Source organism: Pelodiscus sinensis, chromosome 4, assembly GCF_049634645.1.
Source record: "Pelodiscus sinensis isolate JC-2024 chromosome 4, ASM4963464v1, whole genome shotgun sequence".
Lineage (NCBI taxonomy): Eukaryota > Metazoa > Chordata > Testudines > Trionychidae > Pelodiscus > Pelodiscus sinensis.
In genome coordinates this window covers 133,899,849-133,921,537 of record NC_134714.1, presented here as the reverse complement: position 1 = coordinate 133,921,537, position 21,689 = coordinate 133,899,849, and the positions used below count along the sequence as shown (strand labels likewise).

General features: G+C 62.5%; 1 protein-coding gene across 2 annotated transcripts in view; it reads right to left on the bottom strand.

Moving 5' to 3' along the window:
- STX1B (syntaxin 1B) overlaps window positions 1-20,866 on the bottom strand; it is a 34,674-nt gene extending 13,808 nt beyond the window's left edge. For both annotated transcript variants that reach the window (XM_075928701.1, XM_075928702.1), the window contains exons 1-9: window positions 20,709-20,866; window positions 6,743-6,817; window positions 5,660-5,759; window positions 4,972-5,046; window positions 4,751-4,824; window positions 2,681-2,789; window positions 1,847-1,920; window positions 1,381-1,518; window positions 526-636 (exon numbers count right to left, since the gene is read on the bottom strand). In XM_075928701.1, coding sequence (XP_075784816.1) covers window positions 526-636; window positions 1,381-1,518; window positions 1,847-1,920; window positions 2,681-2,789; window positions 4,751-4,824; window positions 4,972-5,046; window positions 5,660-5,759; window positions 6,743-6,817; window positions 20,709-20,738 — 786 coding nt within the window. In that variant the 5' untranslated portion in view covers window positions 20,739-20,866. The remainder of the gene's footprint in view (window positions 1-525; window positions 637-1,380; window positions 1,519-1,846; window positions 1,921-2,680; window positions 2,790-4,750; window positions 4,825-4,971; window positions 5,047-5,659; window positions 5,760-6,742; window positions 6,818-20,708) is intronic.
- Window positions 20,867-21,689: the final 823 nt, after the last annotated feature.

The window sequence follows — 21,689 nt, the reverse complement described above, 5'->3', positions numbered from 1 at the left end:
GAGGGCTGGGGGGCAGTGGCTGTGGGGCGGGAGTGGGGGGCACGGCAGAGCTGGGGGGGCAGTGGCTGTGGGGCGGGAGTGGGGGGCACCGGCAGGGCTGGGGGGGCAGTGGCTGTGGGGCGGGAGTGGGGGGCACGGCAGGGCTGGGGGGGCAGTGGCTGTGGGGCGGGAGTGGGGGGCACGGCAGGGCTGGGGGGCAGTGGCTGTGGGGCGGGAGTGGGGGGCACGGCAGGGCTGGGGGGGGAATTCCAGGGCTGGGAGCCGGGCCCAGAGGGGGCCGGTCCGGGCCTGCGTGGCCAGGCAGAGCCGGGTTAGGAACAGAGCCGGCACACCCGGCGGCGGGGGAGTGCCGGAGGAGCGAGGAGGAGAAGGGCGGGGGCAGCTTCGAGCAGGAGGAAGGTCCCGGCGCTGACCTGCCCCCGGTGGGGGAGGACACGATGTGGGTCTGGGTTTCTGGGGGGCTCAGCCTCCCTCCCCACTGCAGAGCAGGTGGGGTCCCCCCGCCCCTCCCGTCCCCGCGCTCACCCTCCGAGCCTTGCTCTGGTATTTTACAGCTTTCTTGGTGTCGGACACGGCTCGCTCCACATAGTCAACGGAGTGCTCCACGTTGTACTCGATGCGGTCTATCATCTCCCCCTGGAACGCAGAGCCCGGTGAGAGCCCGCGAGGGCTGGCCGGCTGAGGGAGCGGGCTGCGGGGGCTTTCCCTTTCGGGAGCGCCGGGAGCCGTGTGGGGCCAGCCGGCCTGGGGGGTGAAGAGTGAGACAGGCCCCTCCCCAGCGGGGCTGAAAGGCGGCGGCAGCTTTACCCAAAGCCGTCCTGAGCCTGAGCGTGTAGAGATCCCTACGCTCTGTCACATGGGTTCACGGACCCAGAACTCTCCCGGGTCGGGGAAAAGCGCAAGGCTTCTACGATGCAGAATACCATGGGCTGTGGAGAAAAGCCCCGGGGCCCAAGGTTCAGAACCCGGGAACGTAGCTAATGAGCGCCACGCTCCACAACTCTTCTGGTTCTAGAGTACACGGGTTCTAGGACGCAGAAGGCCATGGGCCCCACGGTCTAGAACTCTGGATGTTGTAGTACACCATTTATGGGTCCTGCCATCCAGAGCTCTTTGGGAGCCGGATTATACTGCATGGTTTCTATGGCACAGAAGGCTTTGGGCTGTAGAAAAGGGCTCCTGGGCTCCAAGGACCAGAACTTGGCTGGTTCTCAGCCCCAGCTCACGTGTTCCATCATCCAGAACGCTGCGGGTTCTAGGCTGAGGCCCACTCTAGATCCCGAACGCTGCAGGTTCTAGGCTGAGGCCCACTCTAGATCCAGAACGCTGCGGGTTCTAGGCTGAGGCCCACTCTAGATCCCGAATGCTGCCGGTTCTAACCTGGCTCTCCACCAGCATCGCCATATCCACAAACATGTCGTGCAGTTCCCGGATGCTGGTCTCCAGTTTGATGATCTCGTTATGCCGGGTCTCGATCTCGTTCAGAGCCTGTTTCGTCATCTGTGAGTCCATTTTGATCTGTGGAAGCGGGACGGTGTGGGGATCATAGAAGTGAGCAGCCCACCTTCCCGCAGGGCCTTCTAGTGCTCGCTCGTGGCTGAAATGCAGCCACCTCTGGGCTGGGGCAGCAGGGTCACGGCCGACGCTGCACGGGGAACTCCTGCCCTGAGCTGAAATGAAATTGGCCTCAGTGGGCCAGCACCCCCTAACCCAGCACTGGGGCCTTGGGAATACCCCTCTCCTAGATCCCCACCCTTCTCCTCGCAGCCTCCCGGGGCTATTGACTCCGTCTCCCAGGCAAGCCCCGTTGCCAATGCATGCCCAGCGCTGCAGTCCCGACACCTACATCATCAGTGAAAATTGCCAATTTGCCGCTCTCCAGCATGTCCTCCAGCTCCTCGTTGGTGGTTGTTCGGCCAGCTGTGAAGGGGACGGGACGTAAGAGGCCTTGGCCCATTGTTCCAGGGCTAATGGATGCAAAACCTGTGCCCCCTGGCACCTCATGGGGGCACTAGGATGAGTCCTGCCAGCCAGTGGAGACTACCCCCTGCTGAGCCCTCCTCACAGCACCCCCTAGTGCCTCCCTGGGGCATTGGGCCAGCCCTGCCTGCCAGGGGAGAGCGCCACCTGCTGGGCCCTGCCCCGCTCCCTGCCCCACAGCGCCCCCTAGCACTGCCCTGGGGCACTGGGCCAGCCCTGCCTGCTAGGGGAGAGAACCCCCTTCTGGGCCCTGCCCCGCTCCCTGCCCTGCAGCGCCCTCTAGCTCTGCACTGGGGCATTGGGCCGGCCCTGCCTGCCAGGGGAGAGCACCCCCTGCAGGGCCCTGCCCCACTCCCTGCCCCGCAGCGCCCCCTAGCTCTGCACTGGGGCACTGGGCCAATCCTGCCTGCCAGGGGAGAGAACCCCCTGCAGGGCCCTGCCCTGCTCCCTGCCCCACAGCGCCCCCTAGTGCCACCCTGGGGCATATCCCATCCCTTCCTGACAGGGGAGAGTGCCCCCTGCTGGGCCCTGCCCCACTCCCTGCCCCACAGCGCCCCCTAGTGCGCCCTGGGGCATTAGAGTTAGTGCAGTGAGGGTGTGCATCTCCCCCACCCTGCCCTGATTCCCGCCCGCAGGGGAGTGTCGCTATGTGTCTTACACACACACAACCACAGCCCCTCCTCCCACTATCCAGACGTACTTATTTCCAGTTGCCTCTGGATCCGATCCTTGCAGCGGTCCCGGTACTTGGACTGGGTGGCGTTGTACTCGGTCATCACCTCCACGAACTTACGGGACAGGGTGGAGTGCTGAGGGGCGGGGAAACACCGTGAGAGGCGCAGTGCATGGGGAGGGACCATTTTTTTCGGTGGCAGAAGCTCATGGCACCGGCTGTCACTGGGAGCCACCTGGCTTGACTTAATGGAAGGGGGGATTTTGGGGGCAGGGAGACAGAGGGCAACCTGTGTCTGGAGGGGAAACGGGAAGGTGGAGGGATCCCTGTGTGTGAGGGTGGAGGGTGAGGGATACCTGTGTGTGGGGGTGGAAGGGCGAGGGCAGAGAGATACCTGCGTCTGGAAGGGAAAGGGGAAGGCAGAGGGATACCTATATGTGGGGGTGGAGGGCGAGGGCGGAGGGATCCCTGCGTGTGGGGGTGGAGGGCGAGGGCGGAGGGATCCCTGCGTCTGGGGGTGGAGGGCGAGGGCGGAGGGATCCCTGCATGTGGGGGTGGAGGGCGAGGGCGGAGGGATCCCTGCGTGTGGGGGTGAAGGGCGAGGGCGGAGGGATCCCTGCGTGTGTGTGGACGGGCGAGGGCGGAGGGATCCCTGCGTGTGGGGGTGGAGGGCGAGGGTGGAGGGATCCCTGCGTGTGGGGGTGGAGGGCGAGGGCGGAGGGATCCCTGCGTGTGGGGGTGGAGGGCGAGGGTGGAGGGATCCGTGCGTGTGGGGGTGGAGGGCGAGGGCGGAGGGATCCCTGCGTGTGGGGGTGGAGGGCGAGGGTGGAGGGATCCCTGCGTGTGGGGGTGGAGGGCGAGGGCGGAGGGATCCATGCGTGTGGGGGTGGAGGGCGAGGGCGGAGGGATCCGTGCGTGTGGGGGTGGAGGGCGAGGGTGGAGGGATCCCTGCGTGTGGGGGTGGAGGGCGAGGGCGGAGGGATCCCTGCGTGTGGGGGTGGAGGGCGAAGGCGGAGGGATCCCTGCGTGTGGGGGTGGAGGGCGGAGGGATCCCTGCGTGTGGGGGTGGAGGGCGAGGGCGGAGGGATCCGTGCGTGTGGGGGTGGAGGGCGAGGGTGGAGGGATCCCTGTGTGTGGGGGTGGAGGGCGAGGGTGGAGGGATCCCTGCGTGTGGGGGTGGAGGGCGGAGGGATCCCTGCGTGTGGGGGTGGAGGGCGAGGGTGGAGGGATCCCTGCGTGTGGGGGTGGAGGGCGGAGGGATCCCTGCGTGTGGGGGTGGAGGGCGAAGGCGGAGGGATCCCTGCGTGTGGGGGTGGAGGGCGAGGGCGGAGGGATCCCTGCATGTGGGGGTGGAGGGCGAGGGCGGAGGGATCCCTGCATGTGGGGGTGGAGGGCGAGGGCGGAGGGATCCCTGCGTGTGGGGGTGGAGGGCGAGGGCGGAGGGATCCCTGCGTGTGGGGGTGGAGGGCGAGGGCGGAGGGATCCCTGCGTGTGGGGGTGGAGGGCGAGGGCGGAGGGATCCCTGCGTGTGGGGGTGGAGGGCGAGGGCGGAGGGATCCCTGCATGTGGGGGTGGAGGGCGAGGGCGGAGGGATCCCTGTGTGTGGGGGTGGAGGGCGAGGGCGGAGGGATCCCTGCGTGTGGGGGTGGAGGGCGAGGGCGGAGGGATCCCTGCGTGGGGGGGGTGGCGGGCGAGGGCGGAGGGATCCCTGCGTGTGGGGGTGGAGGGCGGAGGGATCCCTGCGTGTGGGGGTGGAGGGTGGAGGGATCCCTGCGTGGGGGGGTGGAGGGCGAGGGCGGAGGGATCCGTGCGTGTGGGGGTGGAGGGCGAGGGCGGAGGGATCTCTGTGTGTGGGGGTGGAGGGCGAGGGCGGAGGGATCCCTGCGTCTGGGGGTGGAGGGCGAGGGCGGAGGGATCCCTGCGTGTGGGGGTGGAGGGCGAGGGTGGAGGGATCCCTGCGTGTGGGGGTGGAGGGCGAGGGTGGAGGGATCCCTGCGTGTGGGGGTGGAGGGCGAGGGCGGAGGGATCCCTGCGTGTGGGGGTGGAGGGCGAGGGCGGAGGGATCCCTGCGTGTGGGGGTGGAGGGCGGAGGGCTACCTGTGTTTTACGGATCCGTAGGTCGGCCGAGGATCGGTTCAGCCCCTCTTCCTGCTCAATGCTCTGCTCGATGGCTGTGGAGAGACCCGAAGAGCAGGATCAGAGCCAGATACGCCCCCCCCCCCCACAGTCTGGAGGGAGGGGCTATTTGTCAGGGCAGAGTGATACCCCCGCAGGGGTGGGGGCACAAGGCCAGCCAGTACGGCCACCTGGGCTCTTACCTTTCAACTTGGAGCGCACCTTGTTGGCCGTTTTCTTGATGTCGGCCGTGAGGTCCTCCAGCTCCTGCTTGGTCTCTGCCGGGGAGAGAGGCGCATTGGAGTGAAGGTTCTCCCCCACGACCCCTCCTCCCTGGGGAGAGGCCCCCTGTGCCCCTGAGAGCCTCCTGGTGGCTCCAGGGACCCCCCCTTCCCCCTGGTCCGTGCCCTCTGGGGGTGTGGCCACGTTCCCAGCACCCTGCTCCTCTGAGAGGCTCCGGGTGGGCCCCCCGGGAATCCTTCGGGGCCGGAGCTGCTGGGGAATAAGGGGCGACTGCAGAGAGCTGCTCCTAACAGGCGGGGGCAGTGGAGGGCGGAGGGGCGGCCGTGGGGCAGGTGGATGGAGGGATGGACGGAGGGTTAGTTGGCAGGCGGATGACGAATGGGGGAGCGATGGCGGGGGGCGATGAGGGGAGGCGTGAATGGCAGGGCGGGGGGGCGGATGACGAATGGGGGAGCGATGGCGGGGGGCGATGAGGGGAGGCGTGAATGGCAGGGCGGGGGGCAGACATGCAGGGAGAGGGACGGGTGAAGGGGGAGCGGGCGAGAAGATGGAGGAAGGAGCAATGGAGGGGACATGGGTAGGTCCAAGTTCTGTCCCCCTCTGCCAAGCAGGGCGGGGAAGCGATGGGCCTGGGGCACCCGGACTCACTCTCGTCTGGGTTGGGAGCAGCCAGGATGGCGCTGTGCTGCTTCTTCACCTGCTCCACATCCTCCGACAGCTTCTCTATGCAGCCCCGGATCTCTTCCACCTGGGGAAGGACAGACAGGCTCACGCCCGGGCGCGCTGCACTCGCCAGGCACAGCAGCAGGGGGCGCTGGGCTACAGGGAGCAGGGCAGGGCCCAGCAGGGGGCGCTCTCCCTGGGCAGGCAGGGCTGGCCCAGTTCCCTGGAGTGGCACTAGGGGGCGCTGTGGGGCAGGGAGCAGGGCAGGGCCCAGCAGAGGGCGCTCTCCCCGGGCAGGCAGGGCTGGCCCAGTGCCCCAGGGTAGCGCTAGGGGGCGCTGTGGGGCAGGGAGCAGGGCAGGGCCCAGCAGGGGGCGCTCTCCCCGGGTAGGCAGGGCTGGCCCAGTGCCCCAGGGTGGCGCTAGGGGGCGCTGTGGGGCAGGGAGCAGGGCAGGGCCCAGCAGGGGGCGCTCTCCCCGGGCAGGCAGGGCTGGCCCAGTGCCCCAGGGTGGTGCTAGGGGGCGCTGTGGGGCAGGGAGCAGGGCAGGGCCCAGCAGGGGGCGCTCTCCCCGGGCAGGCAGGGCTGGCCCAGTGCCCCAGGGTGGTGCTAGGGGGCGCTGTGGGGCAGACAGTGGGGCAGGGCCCAGCAGGGGACGCTCTCCCCGGCAGGCAGTACAGACCATACTGCCCCAGCGTGCCTCCAGGCGGTGCTGCACTGCAGCCCTGGATCTTGCCCCACATCGGCCCCTAGCGCCGTGCCGTGGGAAAGGGACTGCCAGGCTGGCTGTGCTATTCCTCCTGCCCCCGCCCATGGCTGCTGTATTACCTAGGCCAGGTGTGTAATTTATGACACCACCACCTGCCTGCGAAGGACAAACTGCATCATTAGGGAGCGCCTTTGCATATTAATCACCCTGTCTGCATATTAATGACGCCAGCTGCACTCTACTTCCGAACCGCCTGCCTCGGCCGGAGTTATTCCAGGTTACACGGGACCAGCAGGCCGGGCGCTGCAGCCAGTGCTGGGGTGGGGCACCTCTCCTCTGAAAAACTGCCCTTCCTCTCCTACCTGCTCAAAGAATTCATCCATAAAATGGTCCCGGTCCACGTGAACCACCTCTTCTTCATCGTCGCTGTCTTTGGCCTGGGGAGGAGGCAAGGGAAGAGGTAAGAGGCTTTGCACACTGAGCCCAGCGACCGCCTTCGAGCAATTTGCAGGGAGGTTGTAGCCCTGAGATGCAGCCTCCTCTGGGGGGACGGGACCGCTGGGGAACAGCTGTGCAGCGCCGCGGTGCAGACATGGTTTGCCCCGTGCTCGGATGCAGCCACGTCTAGGGTGGAGCGCAGCAGTTGTCCTCCAATGTAGGATACGCAGTGAAGGAAGATATGGCCTGTGCACTGCAACTGTCTGCAGCGCCTCCCCCGGTTCGAGGCCTGAACTCCCTCCCCCACAACTCTGCTGGTTCTCCGAGGGTTGCCAGCCTGCTCATCGCTGGGGGTGCAGGCTGGGGATGTGGGCTTTGGGGTGCAGGAGGGGGCTCAGGGCTGGGGCAGGAGGGGATTTGGGGGGCCGAGTCCTGGCAGCACTTACGGGGGCTCTCAGGGAGTGGGACCAGGGCCCTTGTGGCCCTAGGCACATGGGCTACTAGGGAAGCTCTGTATGCTGCCCTGAGGTGCTGCCCTGCAGCTCCCATTGGTTGCGGTTCCTGGCCAATGGGAGCTGCGAAGCCGGGACTCGGGGAGGAGCAGCACGCCCAGCGGCTCATGTACCAGCGGCTGCAAGGACCTGGCAATCGCTTCTGGGAGCCACACAGAGCCAGGCCAGGCAGGGGGCCGAGCACGGGTCCCGCTGCACCACCGGCCGGCGTTTGAACTGCCTAGTCGGCAGTGCTGACCGGAGCTGGCCGGGTCCCTTTTCAACTGGCATTCTGGGTAAAAATGGATCCCCGTCTCTCCCCCCACGTACGCCCATCCATCCAGCATCTTATCTATCTACCCCAACGCACTGCATTGCCTTCATATGTCCCCAGGGGAGCACAGTGGGGGTACGACTTGATCTCCCACCCCCGGTCCTGTTGCTAGCCGCCCCCTTGTGATGCTGTGCTATGGGCCCACATTTCTCACCATGGCCTGTGAGGCCTATGCAGCTCTACACACCCTGGAAGCGGGATTTGGGAGGCAAGAGATTAAGGGGAAGGTTACACTGGGTTCCCCCATCCAACCCTCCCCCCAAATACTAAAGTCAGCCCGGCCCAAGGAAGGAACAGATCTACAGCAGCAATGGGGGAAACTGAGGCACAGAGCACCAAAGAGGCTGGGACAAAGTCACGCAGTGCTAAGACCAGAACCCAGCAATCCCGACCCCTATCCCTCCCAGTTCTAACCCTCCATACCCCACTCCCCTTCCCGGGCTCCGTACGGCGCTGCCGCTTTGAAACGCTGCGGGGCGTCGGACACTGGGCTCCCTGCGGCGTTTCAAAGTGGCGGTACCACACGGAGCCTGGGGTCAGCGGGGGAGTCCCCAGCTGGTCCCGGGTTCCCCGCGGCGCTGCTGCTTTGAAACGCCGTGTGCAGCCTGGGGACACCCCAGCTGGCCCCGGGCTGCACGCGTGTTTCAAAGTGGCAGCGCCATGCGGAGCCCAGGGTCTGGCCCCAGGCTTCGAGTGCTGCTGCCGCTTTGAAATACCCCCTTTTCTCCCCCCCTTGCTGCCTCTATCTGACAGAGGCAGCAAGGGGGGCGGGGAGCAACTAATTAACTAGCCTGTAAACTAACCCTTCACCTTCCCCTTACTACACCCTGAAACGTAAGCACCGTCTTTATATTCCAGACGATTTCCTGTATAATCCTCGAGTAAAAACGAGAAAGCCAGCCATTGGGCGGTAGTAGTACGCTGGGACACTGTGGTATTGTTATGTCTGATTTTGTAAAGAAGTCATTTTTAAATGAGGTGACACATGAGGGGCTTGCAAGGCAAATCAAAAGGGGTATGCACGTCAGGAAAGGTACAGAGCCTCTGATCTAGCCTTGGAAGGATTCATATTTTATTGATAAACATTGATTTCACCGCGCACACACGCAGGCAAATCAATGGAAGAGCTATTGCCATCGACAGCAACCGAAATTGACAGCGGAGCAAAGTAAAGACAACCAGGCCCGAGAGCTTGAAGTAGACTTGTCTGCACTGACATATGAAAATTGGAGGAAAAATGTGTAGATTGATCAAAATTAGTTTAAAAAAAAGCAATTATTTAACCCCACTTGTATCCATCCCGACGCCGCCCTGTCTCTTCCCGCTACACTCTATCTAATCTGTCTGTCTGTCTGTCTGTGTGTTCCCTGCTCCCCCTCCCACGGCTCTCCTCGCAGCCCTGGCTAGGCCAGGCTCACACTCCACTTATATAAGACGCTCTCCCAAACTTGATCTGACTCTGGGCGACGTGTTCTGGAGCAGCAGTCTGGAAACATTTCTTCCCCTGTCCCCTGGGTGGCCTATGCGTGCTGTGCAGAGCCCCAGAGCTGCAGAGCGCATGCCGACATGGGCCAGGGGGGTCCCACCCCAGAGCTGGGGGAGAAAGACCCATCCCCCCAAAGCTGGGAAAAGATGGGGGTCCCAAAGGTACTGGGGGGGGAAGAGGCATGGAGAGGCAGAGGAGAGGCACTGGGAAGGGGCTGTGTGTCTCGCCAGGAGGGCATTCAGGCTCGCCTCTCTCATGGCCTCTCCTTCACTCCAAGGTCACCATGCAGCGTGTTGGAGCGGTGACATAGACGCACACGCTCCGGTGGCTGGGAGAAGGCCGGGCGGGGAGGGGAGCGCATCCTCTGCTTGGGGGACTATCACATTCCCATTGTCCTTCCAGGAACCGGTCGTCGCCAAAATAGACAGCCTGCGGAGTGGCGTCAGTGCTGACTGCAATGCCCTACGGTGGCGCTAGGGGACGCTGTGGGGCAGGCAGGGACCCAGCAGGGGGTGCTCTCTCCTGGCAGGTAGGGCTGGCCAGTGCCCCAGCATGGCACTAGGGGGCGCTGTGGGATAGGGCCCTGTAGGGCACACTATCCCCTGGCAGGCAGGGCTGGCCCATTGCCCCAGTGCAGCACTAGGGGGCGCTGTGGGGCAGGAAGTGGGATAGGGCTCAGCAGGGGGCGCTCTCCCCCAGCAGACAGGGCTGGCCCAGTGCCCCAGTGCAGCACTAGGGGGCGCTGTGGGGCAGGAAGTGGGACAGGGCTCCGCAGGGGGCGCTCTCTCCTGGCAGGCAGGGCTGGCCCAGTGCCCCAGTGCAGCACTAGGGGGCGCTGTGGGGCAGGAAGTGGGACAGGGCTCAGCAGGGGGTGCTCTTCCCTGGCAGGCAGGGCTGGCCCAATGCCCCAGTGCAGCACTAGGGGGCGCTGTGGGGCAGGAAGTAGGACAGGGCTCAGCAGGGGACGCTCTCCCTTGTCAGGCAGGGCTGGCCCAGTGCCCCAGTGCAGCACTAGGGGGCGCTGTGGGGCAGGAAGCGGGGCAGGCTCAGCAGGGGGCGCTCTCCCTTGTCAGGCAGGGCTGGCCCAATGCCCCAGTGCAGCACTAGGGGGCGCTGTGGGGCAGGAAGTGGGACAGGGCTCAGCAGGGGGCGCTCTCCCCTGGCAGGCAGGGCTGGCCCAATGCCCCAGTGCAGCACTAGGGGGCGCTGTGGGGCAGGAAGTGGGGCAGGCTCAGCAGGGGGCGCTCTCCCCTGGCAGGCAGGGCTGGCCCAATGCCCCAGTGCAGCACTAGGGGGCGCTGTGGGGCAGGAAGTGGGGCAGGCTCAGCAGGGGGCGCTCTCCCCTGGCAGGCAGGGCTGGCCCAGTGCCCAGAGATGTTAAAATGTGTTTAACTAAACGTGTAAGTGCTGAAAATGCCGGGGGTTACACTTTCCACGCAGAGCGGCAGGAGGCTCCCCGGGAGCAGACGCGCGTGTGTGCACGTTGGTGTGTTTGCCTAGTTGTGTGTTTTTGTGCCCACTTGTGGCTTTTGGTTACGTATTGTGTGACACATGCAAGTGATGTACCCCAGCGTGGCTGTATATTGTGTATATTGGGGCATCTCTCCATCTTCAACTGCGCCTCTCTAGCCTTGTGGGCTAGACCCCTGGGAGGGGAGTGGGATCTAGTGGTTAGAGCTGAGGGGGGCTGGGAGCCAGGACTCCTGGGTTATCTACCAGGAGTGAAGGGCCGCATGGTAGAAGCAGTCCCCTCCCATACAGCTGTTAAACAGCTGCCCCGCCCCACCCCAGAGGCAGCTGCATCTCAGTGCCAGGGAGCGACGCTGACATGCCCCAAGTGCCGGGCTGCTTCTGCGGAGTAATTCTTGATCATAATTAGTGTTATCGCTCTTGTTCTCCGGCTCGCACGCTCCCAGCCCTTGAGAGGCAAACAGCAGATTTAGCAATACTGCCCTCCCCTCGCTGGCGGAGGAAAGCCCAGCGCGCCAGCGTCACAACACTGGGCTAAAAAAAGACTCGGCTGCCCAAATACGGAGCCACTTAAACAGCTTAATGGCTGCTTGTGCCACCACTGCTGCCCTGCTGCTCCGCCCCGCCGGCCTGACCCCCTCCCCCCAAAAGGGTTCTCCCCCAGAGACCACCTCTGCTCTAACCACTAGACCCCACTGCCCTCCCAGAGTCGGCGCAGCACACAGGAATCCTGGCTCCCGGCCAGCCCCCAACCTGCTCTGACCCCACTTCCTCCTCACAGGGCTTGTTTGTGAGAGACAGTCAGAGAGAGGGAGAGAGGAGGATGAATGGACAGAGAGACAGACGGGGGGTGTATGGGGATGGATGGCAGGGGAAGGAGAAGGAGCATATGGGGATGGATAGAATGACAGATGATGGGTGGGGTGTATGGGGATGGATGGATGGATGGAGGGATGGAGGGATCAGAGGACAGACTGAGGAGGTGGATGGGGCTGTCTGTCTTGATAGATAGGATAGTTAGAGTGGACATATGGAGATGGATGGGTGGATGGATGGATGGAGGAAATATGGGGATGGATGGATGGATAGATGGATGGAGAGCTGGAGGAAATATGGGGAAGGACAGATAGATCAAGGAAATAAGGGGATGGACGGATGGAGGATATATGAGGATGGATGGATATATGAGGATATATGGGGAGGGAGGGATGGGTAGAGGAAGGGATGGAGGACAGATGGGGAGGGAGGGATGGGGAGATAGAGGGATCGATGGAGGATCGAGGGAGAGGGAAGGAGGGATGGATAGAGGGATGGATGGAGGATCGAGGGGGAGGGATGGATGGATAGAGGAATGGATGGAGGATCGAGGGGGAGGGATGGATGGATGGATAGAGGGATGGATGGAGGATCAAGGGGGAGGGATGGATGGATGGATAGAGGGATGGATGGAGGATCGAGGGGGAGGGAGGGATGGATAGAGGGATGGATGGAGGATCGAGGGGGAGGGAGGGATGGATGGAGGTATGGATGGAGGATCGAGGGGGAGGGAGGGATGGATGGAGGATCGAGGGGGAGGGAGGGATGGATGGATAGAGGGATGGATGGAGGATCGAGGGGGAGGGAGGGATGGGTAGAGGGATGGATGGAGAATCGAGGGGGAGGGAGGGATGGATGGATAGAGGGATGGATGGAGGATTGAGGGGGAGGGAGGGACGGGTAGATAGAGGGATGGATGGAGGATCGAGGGAGAGGGAGGGATGGATGGATAGAGGGATGGATGGAGGATCGAGGGGGAGGGAGGGATGGGTAGAGGGATGGATGGAGAATCGAGGGGGAGGGAGGGATGGATAGAGGGATGGATGGAGGATCGAGGGAGAGGGAGGGATGGATGGATAGAGGGATGGATGGAGGATCGAGGGGGAGGGAGGGATGGGTAGAGGGATGGATGGAGAATCGAGGGGGAGGGAGGGATGGATAGAGGGATGGATGGAGGATCGAGGGGGAGGGAGGGATGGATGGATAGAGGGATGGATGGAGGATTGAGGGGGAGGGAGGGACGGGTAGATAGAGGGATGGATGGAGGATCGAGGGAGAGGGAGGGATGGATGGATGGATAAAGGGATGGATAGAGGGATGGATGGAGGATCGAGGGGGAGGGAGGGATGGATAGAGGGATGGATGGAGGATCGAGGGGGAGGGAGGGATGGATGGATAGAGGGATGGATGGAGGATCGAGGGGGAGGGAGGGATGGATGGATAGAGGGATGGATGGAGGATTGAGGGGGAGGGAGGGACGGGTAGATAGAGGGATGGATGGAGGATCGAGGGAGAGGGAGGGATGAATGGATGGATAAAGGGATGGATAGAGGGATGGATGGAGGATCGAGGGGGAGGGAGGGATGGATAGAGGGATGGATGGAGGATCGAGGGGGAGGGAGGGATGGATGGATAGAGGGATGGATGGAGGATCGAGGGGGAGGGAGGGATGGATAGAGGGATGGATGGAGGATCGAGGGGGAGGGAGGGATGGATGGAGGATCGAGGGAGAGGGAGGGATGGATGGAGGATCGAGGGAGAGGGAGGGATGGATGGATGGAGGATCGAGGGAGAGGGAGGGATGGATGGATAGAGGGATGGATGGAGGATCGAGGGGGAGGGAGGGATGGATGGGTAGAGGGATGGATGGAGGATCGAGGGGGAGGGAGGGATGGATGGAGGATCGAGGGAGAGGGAGGGATGGGTAGATAGAGGGATGGATGGAGGATCGAGGGAGAGGGAGGGATGGGTAGATAGAGGGATGGATGGAGGATCGAGGGAGAGGGATGGATGGATGGATAGAGGGATGGATGGAGGATCGAGGGGGAGGGAGGGATGGGTAGATAGAGGGATGGATGGAGGATCGAGGGGGAGGGAGGGATGGATAGAGGGATGGATGGAGGTTCGAGGGAGAGGGAGGGATGGATGGATAGAGGGATGGATGGAGGATCGAGGGGGAGGGAGGGATGGATGGATAGAGGGATGGATGGAGGATCGAGGGGGAGGGAGGGATGGGTAGATAGAGGGATGGATGGAGGATCGAGGGAGAGGGAGGGATGGATGGATAGAGGGATGGATGGAGGATCGAGGGGGAGGGAGGGATGGGTAGATAGAGGGATGGATGGAGGATCGAGGGGGAGGGAGGGATGGATGGATAAAGGGATGGATGGAGGATCGAGGGGGAGGGATGGATGGAGGTTCGAGGGGGAGGGAGGGATGGATAGAGGGATGGATGGAGGATCGAGGGGGAGGGAGGGATGGATGGAGGCTCGAGTGGGAGGTAGGGATGGATGGGTAGAGGGATGGATGGAGGATCGAGGGGGAGGGAGGGATGGATGGAGGATCGAGGGGGAGGGAGGGATGGATGGATAGAGGAATGGATGGTGGATCGAGGGGGAGGGAGGGATGGATGGGTAGAGGAATGGATGGAGGATCGAGGGGGAGGGAGGGATGGATGGGTAGAGGGATGGATGGAGGATCGAGGGGGAGGGATGGATGGGTAGAGGAATGGATGGTGGATCGAGGGGGAGGGAGGGATGAATGGGTAGAGGGATGGATGGTGGATCGAGGGGGAGGGAGGGATGGATGGATAGAGGGATGGATGGAGGATCGAGGGGGAGGGAGGGATGGATGGGTAGAGGGATGGATGGAGGATCGAGGGGGAGGGAGGGATGGATAGAGGGATGGATGGAGGATCGAGGGGGAGGGAGGGATGGATGGAGGATCGAGGGGGAGGGAGGGATGGATGGAGGATCGAGGGGGAGGGAGGGATGGATGGGTAGAGGAATGGATGGAGGATCGAGGGGGAGGGAGGGATGGATGGGTAGAGGGATGGATGGAGGATTGAGGGGGAGGGAGGGATGGATGGGTAGAGGAATGGATGGTGGATCGAGGGGGAGGGAGGGATGGATGGGTAGAGGGATGGATGGTGGATCGAGGGGGAGGGAGGGATGGATGGGTAGAGGGATGGATGGAGGATTGAGGGGGAGGGAGGGATGGATGGGTAGAGGGATGGATGGAGGATTGAGGGGGAGGGAGGGATGGATGGGTAGAGGGATGGATGGAGGATTGAGGGGGAGGGAGGGATGGATGGGTAGAGGGATGGATGGAGGATTGAGGGGGAGGGAGGGATGGATGGGTAGAGGGATGGATGGAGGATCGAGGGGGAGGGAGGGATGGATGGGTAGAGGGATGGATGGAGGATCGAGGGGGAGGGATGGATGGATAGAGGGATGGATGGAGGATCGAGGGGGAGGGAGGGATGGATGGGTAGAGGGATGGATGGAGGATCGAGGGGGAGGGAGGGATGGATGGGTAGAGGGATGGATGGTGGATCGAGGGGGAGGGAGGGATGGATAGAGGGATGGATGGAGGATCGAGGGGGAGGGAGGGATGGATAGAGGGATGGGTGGAGGATCGAGGGGGAGGGAGGGATGGATAGAGGGATGGATGGAGGATCGAGGGGGAGGGAGGGATGGATGGATAGAGGGATGGATGGAGGATCGAGGGGGAGGGAGGGATGGGGAGACAGACAGAGGGATGGAGAGATGAAGGGGTGTATGGAGATGGGTACAAAGACAGAGGGGATATGGGGTGGAGGATGGGATGGTTGGATGGGGTATATGGAGATGGGTCTTCCAAATCTTCTAATCTCCCCTTTCTGTTCCCTGTCCTGGAGGGGACCCAGAGCCTATGCTCCCTCCCTGCTGGGTGACCCAAATTCATTCCCTGCTCCTGTCCAGTCTGTACATCTACTGCTTTGGGGGGCCCAGCCCTGTGCTGCAGGCCTGGCAGGACCCAGTCGCCTCCAGCGCCTGGGCTCAATGTGCAGTTAAATTGGTACCGGGGCAAATACTTCTTTTACATTCATAAGTGATGTGCTGAACCCAGAGGTGCCGGGCTCTGAGCTGCCGGGCCGGGAGGGGCTTTGAACCGCTCCCCAATTCTGGCTCTGTGGTCTAAGGGCTGAGCGGGTTGGTGGAGACAGTGTGTGTGTGTGTGTGTGTGTGTGTGTGTGTGTGTGTGTGTGTGTGTGTGTGTGTTGGAGAGGGATAGCACTTGTCTGTGTGACTGGGAGAGAGAAAGGCTGTGTGTTGTGTGGGTGGGCGAAGGTTTGTGTGTTTCTCTGTGTGTTGGAGTATCTGTGTAAGAGGTTGTGTGGGCCTGTGTGCATGAGAGTGTGGGTGTGTGTCTGAGCGCATGTGATTGTGCTGGAGAGCGATTGTGCGTGTGTGAGAGACTGTGCATGTGCTGGGGGGCTGCTGGAGAGCAAGGGAGCGTGTGTGTTTCAGAGGGAGACTGTGGTGGATATTGGGAGGGGTGGGGGGAGAGAGGCTGGCTGTGTCCGCATGCTGAGGTACCTTCCCCCGCCCCTTACGGTGAAACCTTCCTGCTGAGCCAATAAAACCCAGTGCAAAAGGCCCCGACCCCAGCCAAGCGCCTCCCCCCAGCCTGGCTTGGCCCTGACTCCTCCTGCCGGGCCAGGGCCCTGAGCTGGGGAGATTGATGGGGAGTGACAGAGGCGCCCCATGGCTGCTGCCCACCCCCTTGCGGGCGCCTGCATTGCAGCGGTCTGGCAGGGAGGGACTGGTGGGCAGGAACGCGGAGCCGTGGTGGGGGACACCCCCAGGCCCCCACTAACCACCCAGCTACGGCCGAGAGCCCAGCGCCAGCGAGAAAGCTGTGCCAGCGCAGGGAAGGAGGGGGTCTAGTGTGGCAGGGGGCTTTCTGCCTGGGGTCTGCCCCTAACTGGCTAATCCTCGCCCTGCCCGTCCCCTGGCGACGTGTGGCTGGTGCGTGGCTTTGTGCTGGGCAACGTGGGCCCTCCTCATGCCAGCCGGTGCCCCCCGGTGGGAGCCGTCGTGCCAGGATCACCCCACGGCCCAGCCCTGTCTGAGCAAGCAGCCCCTCAGCCAGCCCAGCAGCATAGCTTTGTGGGGCCACAACCTGCACGCACACACACACACACACGCACACGCACACGCACACACACACACACACACGAAAGCACACTAGGCACGTTGCATGGGGGGTGCTGGGGAGTGTGTGTCAGTAGCTTTGTGAGGGGTGTCAGTGTGTCAGAGTGTGGGCGCATGCCTGTGTGTTGGTGTGGACACCTCCCACCCAGTGTACCTGCTTTTATAACCCACTCAGCCACACCCACCCAGACACCCACACACACACGCTGATGGGCACACCCAGCACTGGCACACACACATCACACTCAGTCTGTCTCACAACACTTGCCAACCGACACACATAGACACTCACGGTCCCCTCTCAGCACTCACTTTCTCTCAAACTAACACACTGAAACTGACTGAGCCACACACACCACTCTCTCACACACACATAACATCACTCAAACACTCCCAGCAGAAACACATATATCACTCACACACACACTCCCACTGACAGTTACACACCACTCTGTCTCTTATACACCCACTCCCATTGACACACACACTCACATATATCACACACCCATTGTTCACCCACACACCGTTCACACATGCCCTCATTCACCCCTGACACACACCTGTCACTCATACATGGAAATACAAATTCACACACTGACGGACACAACACACATGGTTGGTCACGCACATTGACATATGTCACAGACACTCTCACACACATGCATTACACACTGACACACACTTATCTCCCACTTAGACACACAGCTGCGCCTCACACAGAGACAAAACATCACACACACTCCTTCGCACTTACACACATCACACACACTGACATACACGCATTGTATGTCACACACAACTATACTCTCATCACTCAGACACACCCATCACACAAACTTACCATAGACACACACCTGTTGCTCACAGACACACACATACATCACACGCACACTGAAGACATCCATCACTCATACCCACACACACACACTCACATATCACACACACTCACATATCACACACACTGACAGAAACAAACCCATCACCCACACAGACACACACACTTATCACACACATTGCACATACACACTCAAGTTTCACACACACATACTCCCACACATCACATAGACACACACCTGTCACTCGTTCTACACACACAAACACACACCTATCACACATCTCACGCAAACATACTGACAGATACACACCCATCACACACCACAAACTCACATATCACAAAGACACTCACCTATATCAAACACAGTGACAGAAGCACTCACTTGTCACTAAAACACAGACACTCACGTTAGACATACACATATCACACTGACACACACCCATCACACACACAGACTCACTCACACAGATACACGCCTGTCACTTAGACACACACATCACACTCATAGGCACTGATTTACACAGGCACACTCACATGTCAGACACACATCCTGCACACTGTCACACACCCATCACTCACGTCACACACACACACACACACACTGACAAGCACACACACCCGTCACTCACACACACGTCACACACTCTCCCGCAACCCCCAGTGTTTCTCTGCTGCATTCGCTCCCCACCGCCGAGCAAAGTACCCCCTCCGCTCCTGCAGCAAACCCGCCCCAGCACCCACTGCGCCAGCAGCCAGCCGGGCCATCTTCCCTGTGCCCACCTGCCTGCCCCTGCAGCCGAGCAGGGCTGGGGGCCTCCTCTGGCCTCGGGCCCCTGCCCCTGTCCCCCCCGCCAGTCCCGGGGGCAAGGGCCATAGATCCCCAGAGAAGCCCCAGTGAGCAGCCAGGAGAACCCATCGCCATCTCTGCGCCTGGCTGCCTTTCTCCAGCTCGCCGTCGTCAGAGCAAAGGGAACACGGCCAAATCGCGGCAGAGTCATCTGGTCCTCCATCCGGCTCGCCAGCCAGCCCTGCATCCCTGCGTCCATCTGGCCATCCCGCCCTGCATCCCTGCATCCAGCCCTGTATCCCTGCATCCAGCCCTGCATCCCTGCATCCATCTGGCCATCCTGCCCTGCATCCCTGCATCCAGCCCTGTATCCCTGCATCCAGCCCTGCATCCCTGCATCCATCTGGCCATCCCGCCCTGCATCCCTGCATCCAGCCCTGTATCCCTGCATCCAGCCCTGTATCCCTGCATCCATCTGGCCATCCCGCCCTGCATCCCTGCATCCAGCCCTGTATCCCTGCATCCATCTGGCCATCCCGCCCTGCATCCCTGCATCCAGCCCTGTATCCCTGCATCCATCTGGCCATCCCGCCCTGCATCCCTGCAGCAAACAGAGCTCTCTCCATCCCAGGCGGTCTCTCTCCTCGCCGCCTTGCCTCGTCCCTCCATCCCCCCAGCCTTCCCCGCCTCGCAACCCCCACTCCTGTCACTGCAGAAGGGCGCGCTTGCCACCAGCTATTTTAGACTCCGCTGAGCAGCATTGTCTGTGTGTTTCCATCCGTCCCACTGTCCATACAGCCATCCCCCGGCAGCAAAGCAGAAAGCAAACCGACCAGGAATTTCGGAATGATTCCCCCCTCAAGCTGTAATTAAACCATGTTTCTCTCTGGGTGTTTGTTGTCACACACACACACACACACACACACACACACACACACACACACACACACACACACTCTCTCTCTCTCCTCTCTCTCTCTCTCTCTCTCTCTTTCTCTCCTTGGATCCTGTTGGAGAGAATTTTCCCTGCCTCTGCAAGATTTTTATTAGGGGAGTGAAACTGGCCAGCTGGTCCACGCAGACACAGACACACACAGACACACTCAGGACTATAACCCCCAGGACGCACAGACAGAAATAGAACCTGACTTTTCCTTACCAGAGAGATTTGCAAAGACCCATATTCCCCCCCCCCCTTGCCGCCTTGATCCATGACAGAAAGTGGGGGTGTGTGGGAAAGGGGTGGTTCTTTCTCCATCACCCCATATATATTTTTCCTCCCACTGCATTCCTCCTCCCCACCCCCCATCCTCCCAGAAACCCCCAGAGGGGATGGGGGGGGAGCCCTGGCTGGGAAAGGGGTGCAATACCGGGGGTGGAGCCATGGAGAAAGGGGGAAATACCGGGGGGAGCCCTGGGGGGAAAAGGGGAAAATACTGGGGGTGGGGGTTATGAAACAGACAAGCCGGGGTCTCTGGGCGGGTGGGAGTGGAGTGAAAGATGGGGGGGGAGGGAGCCCTGGGTGGGAAAGGGATGAAATTCCCAGGTGGGGAGGGAGCCGTGGGGGGGAAACAGGTGAAATACCGGGGGGGGGGTTATGAAACAGACAAGCCGGGGCTCTGGGCACCAGGAGGGGGTGGGGGAGCCCTGGAGGGGATGGGGGGGAAATACCAGGGGGAGGGAGCCGAGGGGGGGGAAAGGGGGAAATACTGAGGGTGGGGGGGTTACTCGAAACAGACAAGCCAGGGTCTCTGGGTGGGCGGGGGTGGGGTGAGATTCCCGGGTGGGGGAGCCCTGGGGGGGAAGGGGGAAATACCGGGGGGGGGGAGCCTTGGGGAGGGGGAAGGGGGAAATACCGGGGGGGGAGCCCGGGGGAGGGGGAAGGGGGAAATACCGGAGGGGAGCCCGGGGGAGGGGGAAGGGGGGAATACCGGGGGGGGCTCGGGGGAGGGGGAAGGGGGGAATACCGGGGGGGGGAGCCCGGGGGAGGGGGAAGGGGGGAATACTGGGGAGAGGAGCCCGGGGGAGGGGGAAGGGGGGAATACCGGGGGGGGGAGCCCGGGGGAGGGGGAAGGGGGGAATACTGGGGAGAGGAGCCCGGGGGAGGGGAAGGGGGGAATACCGGGGGGGGGAGCCCGGGGGAGGGGGAAGGGGGGAATACTGGGGAGAGGAGCCCGGGGGAGGGGGAAGGGGGGAATACCGGGGGGGGAGCCCGGGGAGGGGGAAGGGGGAAATACCGGGGGGGGGGGGAACCCGGGGGAGGGGGAAGGGGGGAATACCGGGGGGGGGAGCCCGGGGGAGGGGGAAGGGGGGAATACCGGGGGGGGGGGTTATGAAGCAGACAGGGCGGGGGCTCTAGGCGGGGCGGGGCGGGGGGCGCCGCAGAGAAGGGGCTTGGGGGGCGATCCCTCCCCCTCCCCATGGCCCCGGGGGACGCCCCTCCCCAGGGCCCCGGCGCGGCGCGGCCGCTCACACTCCGCAGCTCCTGCGTGCGGTCCTTCATGGCTGCGCTGGCCGGCGGCGGGGGGCTGCAGCGCGGGGAGGCGCCTCCGCCCGAGGCTGCTGCCGCTGCTGAAGGATGGAGGGAGGTTGGTGCTGATGCAGCAAGGGGCGGGGTGGGGGATGCAGGAGAGGGGGGGTCTGGGCATGCTCCCTGCCCCCTCCTGCCCGCCGGCCCCCCCGGGGAGCGCTGGGAGTTGTAGTCTGGGGGGCCGGGCAGAGTGGGGGTGGGCCGCGTGTGTGACGCTGTGTGGCCGTGAGTGTGGCAGCGTGTGTGTGTGAGAGTGTGTGTGTGTGAGAGTGTGACAGTGTGTGTGTGTGTGTGTGTGTGTGTGTGTGTGAGTGTGGTAGCGTGTGAATGTGGCAGTGTGTGTGTGTGAGTGTGTGAGAGTGTGACAGTGTGTGTGTGTGTGTGTGAGTGTTGTAGCGTGTGAATGTGGCAGTGTGTGTGGGGGGCAGTGGTTCGTCAGCCTGTGTGTGTGATGCTGTGTGTGTCTCAGTGTGGCAGTGTGTGAATGTGGCTGTGTGTGTGCTAGTGTGTGTGGGGGGCAGTGTGTGTGTCAGCATGTGTGTGTCTCAGTGTGGCAGTGTGTGAATGTGGTTGTGTGTGTGTGTCAGTGTGTACCAGTGTCTATGCACGTGGCACGATGTGTCAGCATGCGTTGTGGTGTTGTGTGTCTGTGAGTGTGGGCAATGTGTGAATGTGGCTGCGTGTGTGGCAGCATGTGTGTCATGCAGTCTGAGTGTGGCAGAGTGTGAATGTGGCTGTGTGTGTGTCAGCGTGTGACACTGTGTGTGTGTCAGGGTGTGGCAGCATATTTGACACTGTCTGTGAATGTGGCAGGGTGTGAATGTGGCTGTGTGTGTCAGCGTGTGATGCTGTGTGTGTCTGAGTGTGACAGTGGTGTGTGTGTGGCAGCGTGTGAATGTTGTCTGTGGCTGTGAGATGTGGCAG